The 23,369-nt window shown below is 42.4% G+C and overlaps 1 protein-coding gene across 3 annotated transcripts in view; it reads left to right on the forward strand.

Annotated features, from left to right (window-relative positions):
• The first annotated feature begins 5,582 nt into the window (after positions 1-5,582).
• LOC115171395 (alpha-1,6-mannosylglycoprotein 6-beta-N-acetylglucosaminyltransferase B) overlaps positions 5,583-23,369 on the forward strand; it is a 150,434-nt gene continuing 132,647 nt past the window's right edge. Inside the window, exons 1-4 of one of the 3 annotated variants that reach the window (XM_029728163.1) lie at positions 5,583-5,604; positions 5,855-5,951; positions 6,265-6,390; positions 8,032-8,144. In XM_029728163.1, coding sequence (XP_029584023.1) covers positions 6,323-6,390; positions 8,032-8,144 — 181 coding nt within the window. In that variant the 5' untranslated portion in view covers positions 5,583-5,604; positions 5,855-5,951; positions 6,265-6,322. Of the gene's footprint in view, positions 5,605-5,854; positions 6,391-8,031; positions 8,145-23,369 lie in introns of those variants that run through there. The other 2 variants (XM_029728164.1, XM_029728165.1) reach the window with 2 other exon arrangements.

Raw genomic sequence — 23,369 nt, forward strand, 5'->3', positions numbered from 1 at the left:
GTCACAGAGCTTCAGATAAACATCTTGGTTATATGCTGAGCGGAGATCTTCTGTGTACAAAGTGACAAGGTAGGGGAAAAACGCATCTAACGACAGACTTAGCTGTTCTATGAGTGGTCTGAGGCAGTTGGTAAATAAATAGCGTGTTCAATTGCAACTTTAGTAACGATGGTATTGGGACGATGCTCCTACGAAGGTTCTAACTACGAACTTAGCCTTAAGATGCTTTTGGGAAACTGGGCCCAGGTCATTTGGTTCTGCTATTAGATAAATAAACAAAATATCTGACATTGTATTCCCATTTGAACTTGCTGTGCTTTAAGATGGTTGAAAGCACAGTGATAACACATTGGAAATTCAACTAACTTTTCTCTCTTTTTTTTGTGGGTGAAAATAGTTTGTAATCTCATTTATCAACGTCTCAACCAAATATGAGCCAATTAATTATCCACGTTGAAATGACGTAGTGTGCTCAGTGGGATGTTACACTGAAACATATTGTCTTCATGAGCCACTGCAGACAGAGTGCTGTCTGTCCAGTTGCGTGTGGCCATATTGATCACTGTGTACATGATGAATTAGCCCATAGAGGTGATGGAGGCGATAGAGCCCCTGAGAATGAAGGCCTCCCTCTGACTGTCAGCATGAGTCATCATGCCACTGGCAGCACATCACTGTGTTGGCTGTCTATCAGTGTCATTAGCCTGTATTAGTAAGTTCACCTAATAAGCAATCAACCCCAGAATGAATTACAGTAGGTCAATGTGTTGACTCTTCATTTCATCTCATAATTTCTACTTATTTTCCCACTTTAATGGAAGTACGTCACAGCCATTAGCTGTGATGGTCTTTCTATAGCCTAATTGTTATTGGTGAAATTATATATTTGGTGTTGACTATTTGTTGACAGGAGATGTAATTTTCATCATATGCCCTCACCAGCTAGGTTAGTCATCATTATAATGCCATTAGGACATCAGAGGTATTTTTTTCCCAATCTGTCTGTCAGTTGAATTAGCTTCAGCCTGTCCCAGGGTGTTTATACCATATGCAAATGTCTGACTGCCACTTCTGTTGTCATTGCACATAGAACATCATAGTTCCTTGTAACACTCTCTGTTACCCTCAACTCTCCCACTGAGGAAATTTAATTGTCTGAGATAGCAAGTCAGGGGGTGTAATTTGACTTTAAAAGTATAGAATCACCAGGAAATGGAAAAACCCTGAGGATGGCACTTGAGAACCAGAGAGATGATTTGCCGGCCCATTTCAGAAGTGATTTAGCAGTTTTGTCATTTCAATCAATTGGTTTTAGTGTAGGTCACAAAGAAAGTTAACTTGAATAGCTTTTGAGACAAGTGGAAATACGTAAGTGTTTGGAAAATGAATATTGAACGATGTCTCATACTATACCAGACATTTATCCGAGAATTATTCACAGCGGAGGGGTGAAAGGAACTACACTACAGTGAAACAACAAACCTTGTCAAAAAGACCCAGCCTTTCTCAATATAAAATTCTACTCATAATAAGGCTGAGTCTGTTGAGGTTTGGTTCCCTCTTGTGTCACAGTGGTTAGTCACAGCTTTTGTTTCCCTATAGGACGGGATGCCCTGCAGCTCTCCAGTCTTGCTCCCCTCTTCTCCCAGATGTCTGGCAGAAGAGCTGTGGGGGAAAATGCTGGACGGAGGCCAGATAATGTGTTTGTAGGTCACTCACCACTAAACTGTGTTTTATTCCATCCTGATCAGAGCTACAGTCTGTATCTAGGCCACTCACCACTAAACTGTGTTTTATTCCATCCTGATCAGAGCTACAGTCTGTATCTAGGCCACTCACCACTAAACTGTGTTTTATTCCATTCTGATCAGAGCTACAGTCTGTATGTAGGCCACTCACCACTAAACTGTGTTTTATTCCATTCTGATCAGAGCTACAGTCTGTTTGTAGGTCACTCACCACTAAACTGTGTTTTATTCCATTCTGATCAGAGCTACAGTCTGTATCTAGGCCACTCACCACTAGACTGTGTTTTATTCCATCCTGATCAGAGCTACAGTCTGTATCTAGGCCACTCACCACTAGACTGTGTTTTATTCCATTCTGATCAGAGCTACAGTCTGTATCTAGGCCACTCACCACTAGACTGTGTTTTATTCCATTCTGATCAGAGCTAGAAAGTCTCAGTGGAAGAGAGCTATTGATGTTTCATCTTTGTTAATTAAAGTGAAACTAAGGAGTTTCATGATACGTGATCGGGGACTGTGAAACAACACAAACATAGTCACAGCTCAATATAAAGTAATCACTTATAAGAGTTCTATTGCCCTCCCAGAGGGGTTTTGAACTCGCATGAAAAGCAGACTGAGATAAAACTACAGAGAAGTGAGCGACAGCAGCAGATAGAACAAAGAGAGTTAGCTAGGGCTCTATTGTTTCTACTATATGGTTTGTGCTGAGCGCTGTGACTGAGCACACCAGGTCCTGAAGGTTGTGCAGTACTAACATGTTATGCCTTAAAGCCAATTTTGATGCATGGACACATGCACACGCAAACACACCACACACACACACACACGCACACACACACACACACACACACACACACACACACACACACACACACACACACACACACACACACACACACACACACACACACACACACACACACACACACACACACACACACACACACACACACACACAGTATCTCGTCCTGACATATCTTGCTACAAATGTCAGTCTGCTCTGCAATGAGTTTCCTTCCTGTCCAAACAAATAATGTGAAGGTCATCAAAAAGAAAGGAGGACCAAGACACTACTCATGTAATTAATTAAAATGCCTTTATTTGTAAGGCACGTTCAATGAAAACAAAGATGAAAAACTCGGACAAGTTTTGGCTGCATGGCCTTCATCAGGGAGTACAAAAATATGATAATGCAATGTCCTCTTTTGAACAGCTTTTTCCAATAAACCCTGATTTGAAGAGGGAGTGATTACAGAAGTCATGGGACAACACCTAGTAAGCAATACAATACACATTTAAAAAGTGAAGTACTGTAGATATGTTATCAAAATGCAAATCAAAGCTAGAGGCATCAGAACCTCTAGAAAAGTAGTTCTAACCTTGAATATGACTGGGCAAAGTGGTAAGAATAGGAGAGACATCTATTTTATAGTACACTAGATCACAGCAAACATGGACCACCGCAGTCTAAACATAGCCGAGGGCAATATAGCAATATGTCCACTAGATGACAGCAAAGGGACCTCCTACGACCCTACAGGAAAGGTGAGAAATCCATATCTTAATTTAAATCAGGGTACTTAATGGCCTGTAGTTGTAAATCCAAAGACTTTCCCTTTGGTTTAGCTGTTTAAGACGGTCCCATTTTCTAATTGAGGCCGGAACATGATCAATACCCATAGCTTGTAGGGAGGCAGGGTTGCCATGGTGTAAGGACGTGTAGTGCCTTGCCATGGGGTAGTCTTCATTGCCTACCCGTATGGCGTGCTTGTGTTCCGCTAAGCGGTTTTGAAGGCGTCTCTTTGTTCATCCAATGTAGAACACCTTGTAATGGACATTAAAATCTGTAGATGACATGAGTAGTATTGCAGTTAATGAAATGCTTGACTTGATACTCTATTTTAGAAGCTGTGTCAACAAAATACATTTTCTGTGCAATATTTCTGTGATGGTTGCACTGAGCTGCTGCGTTTGTGGTCTAGCCAAGTCTTTTCAGAGTTACCAGGAAGATAGCTGTGGACTAATTTGTCATTTAGGGTAGGACATCTCTTAAAGCTTATGACTGGTGGCTCTGGGAAGACTTTGCATAGTAGCGTATCACTTTGGATGATTCCCCAATGATTTTTTATGTTTCTTTTAATGTTCTCTGCTTCAGTGCTATATTTTGTACCAAAGTACACTCTCTGGTGCATCACGAGGCGCTCCCCTTTGCAACAAGTTCTCTCTATCCAGTCGTCCGGCCATTAAACCTGGATCTTTCAGGACCTGAGCGCTGTAAACCTGGTTCAAGAAGCGATTCTCCAATTCAGCTGTAGTCTTTTTCCTGATTCTGCGGACTCTTTGGAATTGGCCATATGGAATGTTCTCTTTTAGCCTTTTGGGGTGGTAGCTGTCTCCCCTCAGAATGTTATTCCCATCGGTAGGCTTCCTTAAGATTGATGTGTGCAAACAAACTTTGTCATTTTTACTGATGTCAAGGTCGAGAAAATGAATGTTATCCTTCTGTCTACCAAAACCTACTATTGTGTACCTTAGAACCTTCTGTCTATCAAAACCTACTATTGTGTACCTTAGCAGCTTCTGTCTATCAAAACCTACTATTGTGTACCTTAGCAGCTTCTGTCTATCAAAACCTACTATTGTGTACCTTAGTACCTTCTGTCTACCAAAACCTACTATTGTGTACCTTAGTACCTTCTGTCTATCAAAACCTACTATTGTGTACCTTAGCAGCTTCTGTCTATCAAAACCTACTATTGTGTACCTTAGCAGCTTCTGTCTATCAAAACCTACTATTGTGTACCTTAGCAGCGCTTCCCTTCCTCCTTTTTTCTACAAAATAATGTGGAGGGTTGAACTTGTCATCTTAAATGAATGTGAGCTGACTGTCAATGCCTTTGAAGCCAGAGCTTGGGTATAATGCCATTCTCCACACCATGACCGTACCGGGCCTGCCAGAGAGCCCTGTCGTGTCAGTCTGATTCAGGGCTCATAGGGCTGCATGAAAATGGTTGCCATAGCAGCAGGGATGTAGATGGCTCTCTGTCATAGTAGGGATGGCCCTGGGTGACCTCAAGAATGACCGCCTCCTCTCTGTCTTTCTGTCTCTTCTCTGTGATTTATTGCCTTAACCCAATGACATACTCCTCTCTCTCTCCTCTCTGACTAGTCCTGCAGGTGCAGAAGCACAAGTGGTCAGGCTGGTCACAGACATGTTGATTTTCATGGGTGTCAATGAAATCTAGGGATTGTGACAATCGGTTTCATCTATCTTTCCTCCAGTTTCCAGGTCTTATATCATCAGTTATCGTATTTTATATACAACATTTTTACTAGGTTACAAAAAGCCAGAGGGAGGATAGAGGATACATTGTGGAAAGGTGAGATCGGTCAACTTTGTGAGTAACTTCTGCCCATAGTTACCTAGCTATATATTAGAATAGTAGAGTAGATTCTTAGCAATTGGATTCATAGAATGGGCCAAAGCAGGCTAGTCTGACAGGCGCAAACTCTTCACTGATACAAACGCTTCAGGTCCTAGTCCTACCAGTCACACTGCAGCTGTCGAAAAGAGACTTAGTTTGAATGTCCCCCATTCAGACCATTGAGTGCTACTGTTGATAAACTCAGAAAAAAAAGTCCTCTCACTGTCAACTGCGTTTATTACAATGAAGATCTGTGAAGTTATTTGGATTTTTACGAATTATCTTTGAAAGACAGGGTCCTGAAAAAGGGAGGTAAATTTTTTTCTGAGTTTATGTCTGCTCAGCTGCTGACGGAAAAGAGAACTAACTGGCCATGGTGCTGAAAGTAAAAAAGTAGTCCACAGCGTCAACGGATGTGAAAAAAGCTGGTATGTAAGGTTAAAGTAAATTATACTGTCCAAAGCCTAAGCATTTATTTTTTTATTGAATAGCTTGTGTGCTTTTAAATGAAAGCCTAGTTCCTACAGTTATCTATGATGCTGGCTTTCTATTCTAGAGACTAATTCACTGGTATTTTGATTTAGCCTTCTGTGCAGGGCTGACTGGGACATTCTTATGAAAACATTAGTCATTTGTCCTGCAATACTGAAACTTTTGATTGTATATATCACTCGTTAGATGGCGCTGCACTGAAAACAATTCTAGGCTACTTGCACAATCTGGAAATACACCGCCAGAAAGCGAATGGAGCCTAGCACACATTGTGTGCTCACTGGTGAGCAATGGACTTTTACGTTCGATAACTCTGCTACCCTTTTCCCAACTTGAAACACATACACGTTTACCATGTTAACAAGGAGAGGAGTGAACAATATTACTTGTGTTTTTCCAACAGAACGGCTAGGACTCCGGAGTCAGGGTTAATTTACGGACTCATTTAAACTCAGCGGAAGCAAACTATTGTATTGTATGCAGCTGGGCAAGCGGAGTGTATTCCTGCCGAACTTTACTAAACCAAGCACGTGCAGTATTGGTTATCCGATTCCGAAGTATTCATTCATAATTACTATGTTTATGTTTGCGCTTAGGACACTTTGAAATATACACAATGTTGGGGGCTCTTTGCGTTTTCTCCTTCTCCGGAAAATGAGTGCTGTGAACACAGACTATTCAACTATGGTGAGAAGATGTCTTCTGACGTTCAAACCATTCAGGTAAGCATTTACATGTAGGCTGCTGTTCTCGTGGTCTCGATGTACAGGCAGTGTTTTCTCTCTGTGTAGCCTAAGTCTCATATTGAGTTGAACAAAAAAAACGAGTTAACCTTATGAAAATGGGAACGTCATGAGTAGGCTACAACAAGCTCACAGTGGTCAGGTTGCCTTGACAGGACGACACACCTGTGATGTCATAGAGGTGTGAAAATGGATCTGTCATGTCAGAAACATGTTATGACAACCTCATAAAAGCAAGGAGTAGGCTAATGGCATAGCGGATCAAGGTGCATTGCAGATAGTGCACAACAAGACTGAATATGAACTACATATTTACACAGTAGTTTGCCTGTGTTTTCCCCTGTGCACAGAATGACATGCATGTACCTATACAGTAGGCATATGCACTTGACACTTGAGTCAATATGGATCACTGCATTGTTTGAGCTCTTGGGCATACTCTGATCACTATGGTAAACCTGAACTCTGCCAGCACTCTAAAAGCAGTTAGGCTTGTGCCTACTGTGAATGAATTCATTGGTGTGTAGAATGTGTTCAGTGGCATGCAAACAGATGCATCAGCTTACAGTAGGTGATATAAACTAGTTATGTGTATTTCTGCTCACGCTGGTTTTAGCTTTCATGAGCACAAAACTCAGCTCTTCACCATTAGCCCAAATATTGGACAGTGATGATGTGTGACATCGCTCTTAGGCAGTAAGAGTATAGTATTTCCTCTGAATTAAATGAAGCTCTCTTTTAAAGGGCTACCCTTACAGCATAGGATGAGAAGAAAGAAAGCAATATCATAACCCGTGTTAAATGAGCAGCAAGTGACGTGAGTTGTGGTGTGTAATATGTAAATCTTGCTCTCCATCCAGCAGCTCTCCTCTGGAGGAATGGACCAGAATGCTTTCAAATATTTCAACATTTGCATGAGCATTTCTCAGTGGAACACTTTTCTCACGCAAGGATGTCATCTACAGTTTGAAAGGCATCTGTTATGAGCATTCATTTCCACCCACCATTCGGAACATTTGAAAATGTCTACAGTGATTATGGTTGCAGTCACAAATATGCAACTGTAGTCCTTAATGTTATAATTTTTCAGTTGACTTTTCATGCATTGTGTAGTACACAAGACCCATGTACTGAATGTAACATGCCATTTACCTTTGTCCACAACCAGATCCCCAGCATTGCCGTAGGTAGATTAGTTAAGAATGATTGATTGATAATTCATCCATCTCTAGTCTCGACAATTGGATTCTCTGCACTCTGTTAAATGGCAAGAAATGCAGTGATAGGATAAACACTAAGGGAAAGCATTTGTTTTCATGATGCTGTCAGCTCCCGTTTGCTGAGCTATGTGAGGTGCACCTGACTACCCCCATGAAAAGAATTACAACGCGTTAGACCAATGGCCATCGAATTCAAACTTATCATCTTTAAGTGACTTTTTTTTTATTTTGCGTCATTTTCTTGTGTCCCATTCCTTTTGTACTGTATAGCTCTTTTGCTTTCATTCTGACAGTTAACTCTTCTCCCCTTCTCCCTCATTTTTCTGTTATTGTTCCCCCTGAGTTGTAACCCTGAGTCTTGCTCTCTGTCTCCTGGCTGCCCTGGTCCCTGTCCCTGCAGGATCTTTGTGGCGGGGATTGGCTTCTTCAGCCTGTGCTTCCTAATGACTTCCCTGGGGGGGCAGTTCTCGGCCAAGCGACCCGGAGACACTCCCTTCACCATTCGGGCCGAAGGTAAGCTCCAGAATACAGACATTACAGCGTCTCTCTCTCTCGGTAAAGCCTGGCAGCCTCTGACTACATACGTTCTCTGCACACAATAAACACGGATGAACACGCTCAGTGCAGCAGAAGCCCTTGATTGCAGCCGGCTGACAGACCTCATCAGTCTGCTGCTCACCAGGTGGGGGTTAGGGGGGCTGGGGAGATGGGGACGTGGGTCTTGTTATCCTCCCCTCACCTCCCTGTAGTCTTGCTAAGATGTCACCCCCTCCAGGTCTTTAGTATTCACCCTGGTCAGTGTTCCGTGCTCTGGGAAAGCAGGCTCTTACATTTCGGAGCACGTTATCTGTGTTTGTGCTATGTGCCCCTGCATTTATATCACAGTGCACAGATCATTTAGAAGAGTCAATGTTAGCTTGGGCACTGTTGCCTCTCAGCCTTATCACAGCCTGGCACTCTGACACTGTCTCATCCTCATAGGGCAATGTGGGCATTATCAGGTGACATAACCACCCAACAGAACAATAGAAAGTCAAGAGAACTCAGAATTATTCCTGTGCCTTGTTGTTTTACAGATTATTTGCTTTATGGTTTGTTCAGCAGTGATGTATGCTTGTAGACCTAAATGCTGCTGCAGTGCAGTGATAATACACAGTACAGTAGGAATCTCTAGTGACAACTTGTTTGTCTGTGTGAAAGCCTGATCTAAAGCAGAATCCCTCTCTGTCCTCCAAACTGTGGATAAAATCCATAAGTGATGGATAATCTTCATATAATGTAATCCGCCGTGCTGCACGCCAACCCCGGCAGAGAGATGGGGAGAGAGATGTGGGCAGGCAGGCAGAGGAAGGCTGGAATGCTGCCTGATAAATTAACCACTCACAGGCTGCAGTCTAGGGAAGGCATTTGGCCCTCAGCTCATTAAACACTGCCTGCTACCCAACCAGGGAAAGCCTTGCTAGGTAAACTCTGAGCTTCTGTGTCGTGTGTGTGTGTGTGTGTGTGTATTGAATTGGAAGGGTGGAGGTCAGTGATCATTGGAGCAGCACCAGGATAGTAGACACCAAGTCAGCTACTTCTGGCCCCAGGAGTGACACAGCCTGTTGACTGTGTAATCTGCTTTAGTGAGGAGGATCTTTTAGTGCACACGCACAATTTGTGTTTTGCAAGTGGGAGGAAAAAGGATAGGGGCCAAGTAAATAAATGGGGAATATGTTTACGCATTAGACCAACTGAGCATAGAAATATGTCCCAGATTGACTGTGATGGTAATAAGCTTTTTAGTAGAGCTCATGAACGGACCCGTAGTTGATAGAGGAGGAGTTTAGATGGGAGAGGAAGTATAAAAAGGAGGAAACCCAACAGACAGGTTTCTAACGTAGGGAAGAGAAGGTTGCTTGATGAAAGGTGTTCCCCAGTGAACAGTTCTCTCCCTCAGTTTGTTTTTAGAATGGAACTCACTTACAATGCAACCACAGGATAAAGCCTCAACAAAACTGTTAGGACAGTCTACTGTTTTCTGTTCGTTATAGACAATACAGTCATTAGAGGCAGCCTGAGCCTATCATAACATGTTGTCCTTAATGATCTTTCAGAGAAGTCTAAATTAAATTTGAGTAGATACGGTATACTACTATACAATAAATTATTCTGCTGTAGGCTGGTGGGAGGACTACAAATCAATGAATCGTTTGTAGATTCTGCCCAGATCCTGTCTGTATAGTATCCAGCTCTGCAAGCTTTGATGCTATTTACATTGGATGATCTGTTTGTCTAGGGCTTTATTGGCTTGTTGTGTGGACAGGGAGAGAATTAGCAGGCATACAGGCTATGTTGTAGGATTCTCCCTGGTCGGATTAGTGACCACACTGGGGATATACACAATGTTATACAGAATTGATACCCAACAATGAAATAGAATAGATTCCTAAGGTTTCATACAGTGTTTGAATCTTGCATTTCAGTTACCTCCACTTATTGATATGTATCAATTCAGACTTGTCTGAGTCAACATCAATACCAATCAATATAGTGCAGCCTATTCTCAGTGACTGCTGTTGCTCAATTCTTATTCATAGAGCAATATTGTACTATTTGCTTTTTCTGTCCCTTTGCTTTACCTGGCTACACCCAGTAGGACACTGAAATAATGTGTCTGTATAAACGTTTACCCTATTATTGGTGCAGGTTAACATTTTTGGGGATGAGTCTTGTCCGTGATGCAGAACTGAGTGATATCCACTAGATGTGCCAGCTGCAAAGTCAAAATGAGCTATATTGTAAAAATGAATGAAAACAACATTTAGGTTAGTGTTAGGCGTTAGGGTTAGCAGTGTGGTTGGGGTTGAATGACTTTGTGGCTGGGCCAGCTAGTGACCACTGAGCAGAGCTGCCTCCAGCACATGAGTCATCCCAATAAATGCTAACCTGCATTATGCAGGTGGTCTTTCATGGAACGTGAAACTAATGATGTGGTGGGGGACTATTTCCTGGAAAGGACGAAGGCATGAAAGAGGGAAACGTTTGATCCTCTCTATCTTAAAGGCTGCAGAGGTGTTCCAGGGGCTTCTAATAATGTCTTTGAAGCCCTCCCTCACGGAGACCCCTTTTTCCATAGGGGCTATTAATGTGGCCCTGCCTGGATGTTGGGTAGATGGAGAAAGGGTAAAGTTCATGAGCTCCAAGATTTGCCCTTGGCAGGCTGATGCTGTTTAAATGGTTGATATACAGTAGTTTGGATGTAAACATATTTTGCCTATCCCCCCTGTACTGCTGAGAGATGAGAGGCAGAAGTTCCATTGTGCTGTTCTAGAGACTCAATCCGAGTAGCTATTCTATCAGACTAGCTATACACATTGAATCAGTGCTAGGTACAGTACTGTAGCATCCTTTAAGGAACCACCCATCATGACGCTTCTGTGTGTCTATTCACTCAGTCACTCAGTTAATGCACTGTAACTGTGCACACAGTGTGTTTGTGTACTCGGCCTAAGGTGCTCTCTCAGCACAATGCCACTGATGGATGTTGGTACACATGTAATTAACAGGAGGAGTCTGGTGCTAATATGGGGCCAGGGAAGTAGACTGGCTCACACACGTATTTGGCCCGGAGGCCAAGTGAGGGGTAATAACTCAGGAACTCTCACCGCACATGTTATTTTCCCCTACATCTTGTAACCCATAGTAGGTCACGTATTACGTCAGACAACATAGTGGTTGGGTAGGAGCCACTAAGGTGAGGATGAAACAGAGAGAGCTGATGAACTATTTTGCATGATGTACAAGAGTGAAAATTACATCTAATTTGACCTCCATTCAATGTCATGGCTATCTTGTCACAATGTGTTCACGTGTTCATTGAAATGCTAATAATGCAGTTAAATCCATCATCGTGTTAAGACTTCCACTGCAGCTATGTTCAGTGACGCGTTCATGACAACGATAGACCATGTATTGTGTAGCTCAGCAGTCATCACTACCTAAAGTAGAGCAATTAACTGAATTCTCAAAGTGAAGACATGGCTTTTTACTGTACAGGTCTCTAAAAAAACATAAATTGCCTCAGTGAAAGAAAAATGGCACGCTTGAAACAGAGGGCGGTCTTCTCAGAAGTGGTTTTGAAAAAGGAAGAATTGGCCTTTGTTGCAGCATACAGGTATAGTCCCCACGGACAGAGAGACACTGCAGGAGGTCCAGCAGGCTGTACTGAGGTGAGCTACTGTGACTAAAGAAGACATGAGCTTCCATCAGGGTGGCCAGACAAAGAGACAGATGCTTTTCTGTTGGATTTTGAAAAGCTCACGACAGCCATGTTGAACAGATCTTTCTCACTCTGTTTTCCATGATAGGCAGTGACATTTGGCTGCAGAAAAATCCCATGTTTCTACGGGTAGGGTGGCTGCACAAATGTTTTTGATTCTTAGCAAATCTGATGGCATCCACCAGGGTAAGAAGGCATGGGGTTCTGCAGAGAAGAAGGGAGAAACCGCAAAGATTCCTCATCTTGAGCAGCTGAAAAGATTTACAGTAATCTCGATTCTGTGTTGATTGATCAAACCTTCATCCAGTGAAAACACTGTCACAATCTAGGGGATTTTCCTTGCGTTCTCACAAACATTATTTCCAGAAGAGAAAGTAATATGTAAAATTACAGTGCAAACCTTTTAAAGTTGTATAACTAACTGGAAGTCAATCTGGATAAGAGCGCCTGCTAAATGATGAAATGTTATGAATTAGTTCTCTGGAGTGTTCAAGTATACAATGAGTGTACAAAACATTAAGAACACCTTCCTAATATTGAGTTGCATCCCTTTTGCCCTCAGAACAGCCTTAATTTGTTAGGACATAGACTCTACAAGGTGTTGAAATCATTCCACAGGGATGCTGGTCCATGTTGACTCCAATGCTTCCCACAGTTGTGTCAAGTTTGATGGATGTCCTTTGGTGGTGGACTATTCTTGCTACACAAGGGAAACGACTGTTAAGCGTGAAAACCCAGCAGGGTTGCAGTTCTTGACACACTCAAACCAGTGCGCCTGGCACCTACTACCATACCCTGTTCAAAGGCACTTAAATATTTAGTCTTGCCCACCCTCTGAATGGCAAACATGAATGCCTAATGCTGAACACGGTAGTCCGTATATATTGTATTGTTTGAAGGAGTGTGTGTGTTTGTGAGAACTGGATGTGTGTACATTACATTGAGTCAGAAGCCTATCAGCGGTCTTTGTGCAGAGTCCCTGACTCAGCGGTTCCCCTCTTTGTGTTGTTGGTGGGGTCCGATTTCTTATTTACCCTGAAAATACCGGGACACACGTTCTATCAGAACATAAGAGTGGTGGTGGTGGGAGGTCAAATGTGAACTGAATGCTGAATGTAAACATTGTTAGTATCTACATAAAATCTCCCCATCTAGTTCCACCTTATGTCTGCCATTCATACCAATGAAGAAGACTGGCTTCCAACTTGCTTGTGGTTCTCCTAAAATGTGTTTTGGGTTTGTTTGTGTCTGTGTATATTAGCTGTAGGGTTAATAGGAGGAAGAGGCAGGTTTTTAATTGAAGCGGTGGAGAAGCATAGACAGATACATTAGTGCAGATAGTTTCCTCTTTCTGGGCTGTCAGGTGCAATGAGGAGAGAGAGGATAAGTGACAGAGGTTGTCGGCTCTAATAGGTTCTGGTTCTGTCAGCTCCCCCATGGCTGCCGGGTACACTAGAGCAACTCAATCTCAATCAGTCTTCCTGTTAATGAATATTCGTATGAGGAGTGAGAGCAGCAGGGCTAGGGGGAGTGTGAATCTACCAATCTAGCAGGTGAGAGGGGGGTTTGTACACTGCACTGACTGACACCCCAAGGGTCCTCAACCAGGAAAACAACACACACACATACACACACAGTACTCTCGAGTTATATGTACCAACATTTCTCAGTTGTACACAATCTTGTACAAAACCCTATGAAAAACTGAAGGCTAATTGTCAATAGGGATAAGAAAGCATAAATGTAATGTTTTATGCAGAAACCACCAACAATACAGTATGGTATGTGCAGGGTCAGGTCTGTCTCTCTGTCTCTGTCTCTGTCTCTGTGTGTCTGTCTGTGCTCCTGATGCAGGCGGCTGCATGGCCTGTCTGTCTGTGCTCCTGATGCAGGCGGCTGCATGGCCTGTCTGTCTGTCTGTCTGTGTGTCTGTGCTCCTGATGCAGGCGGCTGCATGGCCACCAGTCTGTCTGTGCTCCTGATGCAGGCGGCTGCATGTCCACCAGTCTGTCTGTGCTCCTGATGCAGGCGGCTGCATGACCACCAGTCTGTCTGTGCTCCTGATGCAGGCGGCTGCATGGCCACCAGTCTGTCTGTGCTCCTGATGCAGGCGGCTGCATGGCCACCTGTCTGTCTGTCTGTGCTCCTGATGCAGGCGGCTGCATGGCCACCAGACTGTCTGTCTGTCTGTCTGTGCTCCTGATGCAGGCGGCTGCATGGCCACCAGACTGTCTGTCTGTCTGTCTGTCTGTCTGTCTGTCTGTCTGTCTGTCTGTCTGTCTGTCTGTCTGTCTGTCTGTCTGTCTGTCTGTCTGTCTGTCTGTCTCTGTCTGTCTGTCTGTCTGTCTGGGCTCCTGATGCAGGCGGCTGCATGGCCACCAGACTGCATGTCTGTCTGTTTTTCTGTCTGTGCATGTTCTAGCCAAGACATTGAATAGATTTTAGCGATATTTGTCTCTTTTTTGCTACTGTAGGTAGCATTAGTCGGCTGTACCTGTGCTAAAACTGTGTTTTTCATCATATAGCTTGTTCTCCATCTTCTTTTTAAATAGTGAGCCAACATGCCTTCAGCACTTTTATTTCCCTGACTGATCAAAATGAATTTTCTCTTGTCTCTCTGCAGCAGACCAGAGGAGGCTGGTGGGAGGAGCTATAGGAGGACAGGCTCATTGTAAAGACTAGGATGGAATTATTGGAATAATATCAAACACATAAAACATATGGAAACCACATGTTGGACTCTGTTCCCTTGTTCCATCCCAGCCATTACAATGAGCCCGTCCTCCTAAAGCTACTCCCACCAGCCTCCTCTGCAGCAGACATATAATGGCCATTATGTTTGGAACATCAAATCGCAATAAAATCGCAAGTATCAAATCACAATTGTGGTGGTCATTTCTTTATTATCAAATGAGGAGAGACAAACTTATCACACAAGTCAGAGTTATACTTAGTCTTTATTCACTTATTAATAAGGAAAGCAGGTCACACACACACACACAAGTGAATGATGTGAGTGTTCTGCAGTAACGATGGCAGTAACGAAGGATTCAACAAAAATGTTGATAGTAAAGATACTCCCCCTTAGTCTACATGACAAAAGATGTGTGGAATGGGTCACAAGGTTAGGATTCGTATGAAATAAATAGATAATTCACAGCAGACAGTATCTGCTGTAAAGACTGTTCTCATTGTGTGGAAACCAGGGTCTTGCCCCCAAAACAAGGTTCCCCTCATCATTATCCATACCGGAGCCATCTCTCCCTGGTACCTTCGTCAGACCAGAGCAATCTCCTTCACATGAATGGAATGTGGCTTGTTAGGTTTATCACCTAAGGCATCGTAAATCTACTGTCAGCACTAAGCCCCAGAGGCCCCCTTTCAGTTTACACAGACACAATAGAGTTAGAAGATTCTATTCTGTTGCATAAAACAACCATTTGATGCAATAACAGTATTATAACATAATCTTGTAATTTTGCTCTCACACAGTACATAAACTGTAGAATTGTGAGAATTGCAATACATATAGTATCGGCACCTAAGTATGGTGATAATATCATACCATGAAGTCCCTGGCAATTCCCAACCCTAAACTATAGCACTTTCTTTTTCTTATCCTTCTCGCTCTCTCGCTCTCTCGCTCTCTCGCTCTCTCTATCAGCAGCCCTTGTTCCTCTACTCCCCCCTCACCTGGCATCTCATCTCTCGTACACATACTTGGCAGGTATTGATTTTGTCTCACGATTAAGTCATGAATTTACTTAATCAGTCCAAACATATGCCCGCTGTTTAAATAACAAATGAGGGATTTTCACAAGGCTAATAAATACATCATCTGGATGTTGGAGCGAGTGTGTCTGCAAGATTAGCGCAGTGTGATGAGACACAATACAGAGCCATCCCTCTGTGATGCTGCTGGAGTGTCAGCCCAAATCCACACCCACCACAGGAGGCTGAGGAAATGATGCCCACAGACAGCCACAGTAGCAAAGGCAACACAGAGGTTGACATTAGGCAAAGCATAGCTTGGCAAACACAAGCATTAAACTGTATCATGTTTGTGTGTCTGAAACCTTACTGGATTACAGCGTACTCTATGCACACACAGGGCATGGATGCTGCTTTACTTACTGTCTGCTCCACAATGGTGGCCATGTTTTCTATCTTTTTCCAATTTTCTATTGATAGATTTGTTTAAATTGACTAGATTTCATGATCCATGCCACAAACATTTTGATGAGCAATACTGCCCCAAAACTAGGATGACTGCTCACGATTGTTATGTTAGCTCGCAATGACGCATAGCATCTCATGCTCTTGTAGTTTCCTGCAGTCAAATGACCAAATCGCCCTCTAGTGGCTTCATAAGTGGAATGTTATTAATATTTGTCATAATTCCATAATTAATAAACAGTATTTAAAAAAAAAAGTATTTCAGTCTTCTGTGATGTGTATATACAGTGTAATATTGGGATGCAAACTCAAAATGTTATACATTTCAACTCTATATCTGATGGTACTGGTGTCTTCTTTTTTTTAAGCCCATAACCATCTGTGTGAGGTGTATACTTTTGTTTCAAAGTAGATTTGTTTAAGACTACCAAGAAACACTCTGTGTGACCCTGATTTAGCTCACTGCAGTAAAAGGTTAATATTATTTTCAGAAAGAAGAAGTACACAGGCTCTTACAGTGCTTCGCAGAGAGGGACATGTTCTTTTCTGAAAAGGTCTGGATGAAACGCAAAACAATAAGTTATGTGGGAGTGCCCTTTGGCAAGGCTTTCATCTATCTGAACACTTGTATTTCAATCTAAATTACATGCGGCTCAGATTCAGAACTAACAGTCTCCAGGCAGTAAGAGCTCTCAGCTAAATGAATCTTAGCTGGACTGATCAATAAACCAAGTTGGAATTTGATTAGTACTATGACATTATATTGCCAACCAGGGCAATATTCACTTCACACCATTGAGTCAAACATGCCTTATTAACCCACTAGGAGCCCCCTGGTTCCTGAACTTATTATCTGTCCTCACCTCAGAGGCTCTGATGACGGGCTGCAGGAAACCGTTGTGGTTCAGACGCCTGACTCTCAGGACCTATAACGTTAATGTGTCCCTACTAAAAGTCAATGAGAGAGCAGACAATTAGTAACTGTTCATGCAAAGCTGCTCGGAAAAGTACTACACTGATCTAATTAATTCTTCCTATGAACAGATGTTTCTCATCCTAGCTGGCAAGAAACATAACACATTGTTATGAAAAAAAGTGGTAAATGTAAGCTATTTCTTTTTTCCGTTTCCAACAACCCACAGTACAGCGAACCATAAAAAAATCAAATAGAGTGAAAGTCTGTTTGCTGTCCATCTGTGACCAGTCCCATTTGGGGCGAGCTATTTCAAACCAGTGGTGGAGGCACAGTGACTGTGAAATGAGACTGGCCGACCAGTGCTCCGCTCTCAGCTTGCTACGGTATGGATATCTAATTAGAATTTGTTCATAAAATCGATTGTGTTGTGGCACTTACGAAATAGAGTCGTTAAAGGAGATTAGTTCTTGTTAAATGGGCCCTTTATTAACCAGTAGATGAGGAATGACATGGCAACGGCCCACATTAGCACATAGATACTATCGACAAACCGGCTGCTGAAACCACAAGCAGCGCAGGACTTGGTGAAAACACATTAGCCCGTTCACCTCCAGGGGATAGGCTAGTCGCTGGCGCAATAAATAGAGGTAGCTGATGAACAATAGATTGCGAACATGTATAAAATAATTCAAAAATGTACTGTGTGGGAGGGGTGTTATTTTCCATAATGATGATTTATGGGCGAAACGTGTGAGAAACGTCGTTATTGTGAAGCTACATTCCAGTTCCACCTAGACTCAAAGCCCAGGGGCAGTGTTTAGACTCAATGCGGCAGGGAGAGCCTCCCTGGAACTTGGCACCTGCTTTATAGCCTCTACTCTGGTTGAGATACCGTCTCTGTAAGCCTCATTCTCCACTGTTGAACAAATGCATCAATATAATTACTATTGATATTGAAAATTATGAATGACTTCTACATAGATCTTTTTTTTTTATTGTTGAATTATTTCAATCCCTAGCATTACTGTAGGGCGAGCATATGCTGTCTTTCAACATTCTATAACAGTTATTACCAGGAAAATAAGGGAGATGTTCTTTGAAGTGTTTCTGTACATTACAGATCTCCCTCCCTCTCCTTTGAGTCATGCTGTTGCCAAACTGGTCCAGTCTGGGGATTTCATTTAAATGGATGTGCTTTCTACGTATGTACAGTTGAAGTCGGAAGTTTACATACACTTAGGTTGGAGTCATGAATACTCGTTTTTCAACCACTCCACACATTTCTTGTTAACAAACTATAGTTTTGGCAAGTCGTTTAGGACATCTACTTTGTGCATGACAAGTCATTTTTCCAACAATTGTTTACAGACAGATTTATTTCACTAATAATTCACTGTATCACAATTCCAGTGGGTCAGAAGTTTACATACATTAAGTTGACTGTGCCTTTAAACAGCTTGGAAAATTCCAGAAAATGATATCATGGCTTTAGCTTCTGATAGGCTAATTGACATAATTTGAGTCAATTGGAGGTGTACCTGTGGATGTATTTCAAGGCCTACCTTCAAACTCAGTGCCTCTTTACTTGACATCAAGGGAAAATCAAAAGAAACCAGCCAAGACCTCAGAAAACAATTGTAGACCTCCACAAGTCTGGTTCATCCTTGGGAGCAATTTCCAAACGCCTGAAGGTACCACATTCATCTGTACAAACAATAGTACGCAAATATAAACACCATGGGACCACGCAGCCGTCATACCGCTCAGGAAGGAGATGCGTTCTGTCTCCTAGAGATGAACGTACTTTGGTGCGAAAAGTGCAAATCAATCCCAGAACAACAGCAAAGGACCTTGTGAAGGTGCTGGAGGAAACGGGTACAAAAGTATCTATATCCACAGTAAAAACGAGTCCTATATCGACATAACCTGAAAGGCCGCTCAGCAAGGAAGAAGCCACTGCTCCAAAACCGTCATTAAAAGCCAGACTATGGTTTGCAACTGCACATGGGGACAAAGATCGTACTTTATGGAGAAATGTCCCCTGGTCTGATGAAACAAAAATATAACGGTATGGCCATAATGACCATCGTTATGTTTGGAGGAAAAAGGGGGAGGCTTGCAAGCCAAAGAACACCATCCCAATCGTGAAGCACGGGAGTGGCAGCATCATGTTGTGGGGGTGCTTTGCTGTAGGAGGGGCTGGTGCACTTCACAAAATAGATGGCATCATGAGGAAGTAAAATTAGGTGGATATATTGAAGCAACATTTCAAGACGTCAGTCAGGAAGTCAAAGCTTGGTCGCAAATGGGTCTTCCAAATAGACAATGACCCCAAGCATACTTCCAAAGTTGTGGCAAAATGGCTTAAGGACAACAAAGTCAAGGTATTGGAGTGGCCATCACAAAGCCCTGACCTCAATCCTATAGAAAATGTGTGGGCAGAATTCAAAAAGTGTGTGGCAAGGAGGCCTACAAACCTGACTCAGTTACACCAGCTCTGTCAGGAGGAATGGGCCAAAATTCATCCAACTTATTGTTGGAAGCTTGTGGAAGGCTACCCAAAACGTTTGACCCAAGTTAAACAATTTAAAGGCAATGCTACCGAATACTAATTGAGTGTATGTAAACGTCTGACCCACTGGGAATGTGATGAAAGAAATCAAAGCTGAAATAAATCATTCTCTCTAACATTATTCTGACATTTCACATTCTTAAAATAAAGTGGTGATCCTAACTGACCTAAGACCGGGAATTGTTACTAGGATGAAAATGTCAGGAATTGTGAAAAACTGAGTTTAAATGTATTTGGCTACGGTGTATGTAAACGTCCGACTTCAACTGTATGAACAGCCCTTGCTGCCGGCCTTAGTGAATGAAGAGAAGCCTATCTAGCCTGTTTTATTTATTATCTCTAGAGAGGTATGGAAGATGTAACCATGACAGGATGAAGGAAGACATTTTAGACAAAAGCGTGTCTATATTTACACCCATGTCACACGGGCACACTTGTGCACACACCACATCAATTCCATTCTAATCAGTTTTTTCCCCCTGATTAAGTACTTACTCCTGAGTTTGTTTTGTTGTGTGGTTTAATTTATGGTCAGTTTTGTTTTTTCTGACAAAGGTGACTTTCTCTTAGATGGTGACAAAGGAAGTCTGACAGTGAAAGCCATTGAGTCTGCACACAATGCATTTTTAAAAGCCTAATACGCTTGATGAATGACCACATAAAGGTTAAGCTCTTTCATTCACACCACAATCACAACATTTTGGGGCTGTTGTCGGTCAGTGTCAGTGTTCTCAACGACTCAGACTGTCAGACATGGGTAAGGATAAGGCTATTATTTAGTTTTGTATCTAGACTTTTGGTACAATGACCTAAAAGGAACACTCCTCTTTTTAACAACTTGTTAACCAGAAGCTGTACTATTCTCATTTAACTGCAGAGCTGGTTATATTGATTCAACATTCTGTTTGACTTGGGTGTGCTCTTTAGTTAATAAAATCTCCATTGTGGAGTTGGAGCAGAGTAATTAGGTAAACATAAGGGAGAGCATGGCCGTGACATGTGAGTGTGGTGTGGTGGAGAACTGAGTTGACCCTGGTATAATAGCTACGGGCTCATTCATTGACCAGGTGAGGGCTAACAGCATCATTCTGGTTCCCTTGCTCTCTCTGGGTCATGGGTAATTGGAGCCGAGAGAGAAGGGGAAAAACAAAATGTCAGCCTAATTTGTTCCCTTCCTGTTTGTCCCTGTGTTCTCTGCCTCAGTAATGAAGGTCAAATGAAGGTGTTTTTTTTATTTTTTAATCCCAGCCCCCGTCCCCGCAGGACGGGGGCTGGGGCTGTCATCGCAAATAAGGATTTGTTCTTACTGACTTGCCTAGTTAAGTAAAGGTTAAATAAATAAAATAGAGAAACTCCTGGATGTTGTGTTGTTTTGTCAAGGTGCACCGAAAATACCACGGGGCCTGGCTGAGATATTCATGGAACATCTGTCTGCAATGCATTGCACTCATAATGCAATCTTGAGTGAATCTGTATTGTGATGCAGCCTTTGAAAAGGCGTTCAGCTTCTTTTAATTTTTTTAAATTTATTTCACCTTTATTTAACCAGGTAGGTTAGTTGAGAACAATTTCTCATTTACAACTGCGACCTGGCCAAGATAAAGCAAAGCAGTTCGACACATACAACAACACAGAGTTACACATGGAATAAACAAACATACAGTCAATAATACAGTAGAAAAAAAAGTCTATATACAGTGTGTGCAAATGAGGTAAGATAAGGGAGGTAAGGCAATAAATAGGCCATACTTACGAAGTAATTACAATATAGCAATTAAACGCTGGAGTGATAGATGTGCAGAAGATTAATGTGCAAGTAGAGATACTGGGGTGCAAAGGAGCAAAATAAATACAGTATGGGGATGAGGTAGATGGATGGGCTATTTACAGATGGGCTATGTACAGGTGCCGTGATCTGTGAGCTGCTCTGACAGCTGGTGCTTAAAGTTAGTGAGGGAGATATGAGTCTCCAGCTTCAGTGATTTTTGCAGTTCGTTCCAGTCATTGGCAGCAGAGAACTGGAAGGAAAGGCGGCCAAAGGAGGAATTGGCTTTGGGGGTGACCAGTGAAATATACCTGCTGGAGCGTGTGCTACGGTGGGTGCTGCTATGGTGACCAGTGAGCTAAGGCGGGGCTTCACCTAGCAAAGACTTGTAGATGACCTGGAGCCAGTGGGTTTGGCTACGAGTATGAAGCGAGGGCCAGCCAACGAGAGCGTACAGGTCGCAGTGGTGGGTAGTATATGGGGCTTTGGTGACAAAACGGATGGCATTGTGATAGACTGCATCCAATTTGTTGAGTAGAGTGTTGGAGGCTATTTTGTAAATGACATTGCTGAAGTCAAGGATCGGTAGGATGGTCAGTTTTACGAGGGTATGTTTGGCAGCATGAGTGAAGGATGCTTTGTTGCGAAATAGGAAGCCGATTCTAGATGTAATTTAATTTTCATATTGGATAATGGATAGGCCGTGGGAGTGGGGAAGCAGGAGGATTATGCCCTAGGTTCTGTGTTGTACTTAGCCCAGGGATTGATTGTTTAGTTAGATTAACTCATTTTGGATGATGCTGACAGTATGGATCAGAGAGGCAATGGTGCTTGTACTTCCAACATGTCTGATTTAACTGGCAGTTCTCTTTGTCAATATAGCAGTTAACCACACAACAGATCTCTCACTATCTCTCTGTCTCTCTGTCTCTGTGTGTGTAAAGTAATGTAGTTTACGAACATTCAATCAGTAAGGCAAGACTGAATGGATTGTCACTTTTCATTCATCTAGTAAACTCATATAATTCACATCACTATCTCACTCATCAGCATAGCCCAGGGCAAATCCACTTTTGCCCCAGTCCCAGCTAACACACCTGACTCCAATAATCAACTTATCATGATCTTCAGTTAAAATGCAATTAGTTTAAATCAGGTGTGTTTGCTAGGGATGGGGGGGGGACACTGTGACACCAATCAGGCCCCGAGGACTGGATAGCCGGTATTTATAGGGTAGTGCCTATAACATTACCTCATCAGTATAGCCGGTATTTATAGGGTAGTGTCATAATTTTACCTCATCAGTATAGCCGGTATTTATAGGGTAGTGTCATAATTTTACCTCATCAGCATAGCGTCAGGTCTCTCCTCCTCCTTTACTATTACCAAGCATGTGGAATGTCATTCACCTATTAACTTCCCCCTATGATCATGGCACACTAAGGCAATTCCACCACGGTTGCTGATTAACCTATGGACTCACTCGTGCAATAATTACTTTCATCTCTTTCAACCAGTAGACACCTTTCTGTGTTTGCAAACGTTGCCGCACGAGGGCGATGTGCGCAAGTTGGTTGCAGAACACGGGGTTCTTATGGAATGCCAGCAAAAAAAAGCCTCTATTTACATGTTGCTAATGAGTGCATTTCACACTACTTTTGGATTATAATTGTATGAATGTCCTGTTTAATATAATGTTTGTGTCATCATTGCAAATCAACTGCATTATACTTAGAAAACACTTCAACCTTAACCAGTACAATTGGTTAGCTTTTGCTACAGACTATATCAATGAGCGTTAGCATTCTAGCTAACAAGTGCTGCATCCAAAATAGATATTTTGCAAAGATCACAACCAAATATAATCTTAGCGACTGTTCAAGCAAGAATCAAAACATCATTGTAAGCATATGAGAACCCAAAAAATGTATTTTTTTTGTTCAGAAGTAATAAAAAAATATCTAGGCTATGTTGAATAGGCGCTGATGGCGATGGCTTTCTTACTGCAGCCAAGCGTCTCATGCATCTGTACATGAAGTCAGTGTGTC

This window comes from Salmo trutta, chromosome 32, assembly GCF_901001165.1.
Source record: "Salmo trutta chromosome 32, fSalTru1.1, whole genome shotgun sequence".
In the NCBI taxonomy this organism is placed as follows: domain Eukaryota; kingdom Metazoa; phylum Chordata; class Actinopteri; order Salmoniformes; family Salmonidae; genus Salmo; species Salmo trutta.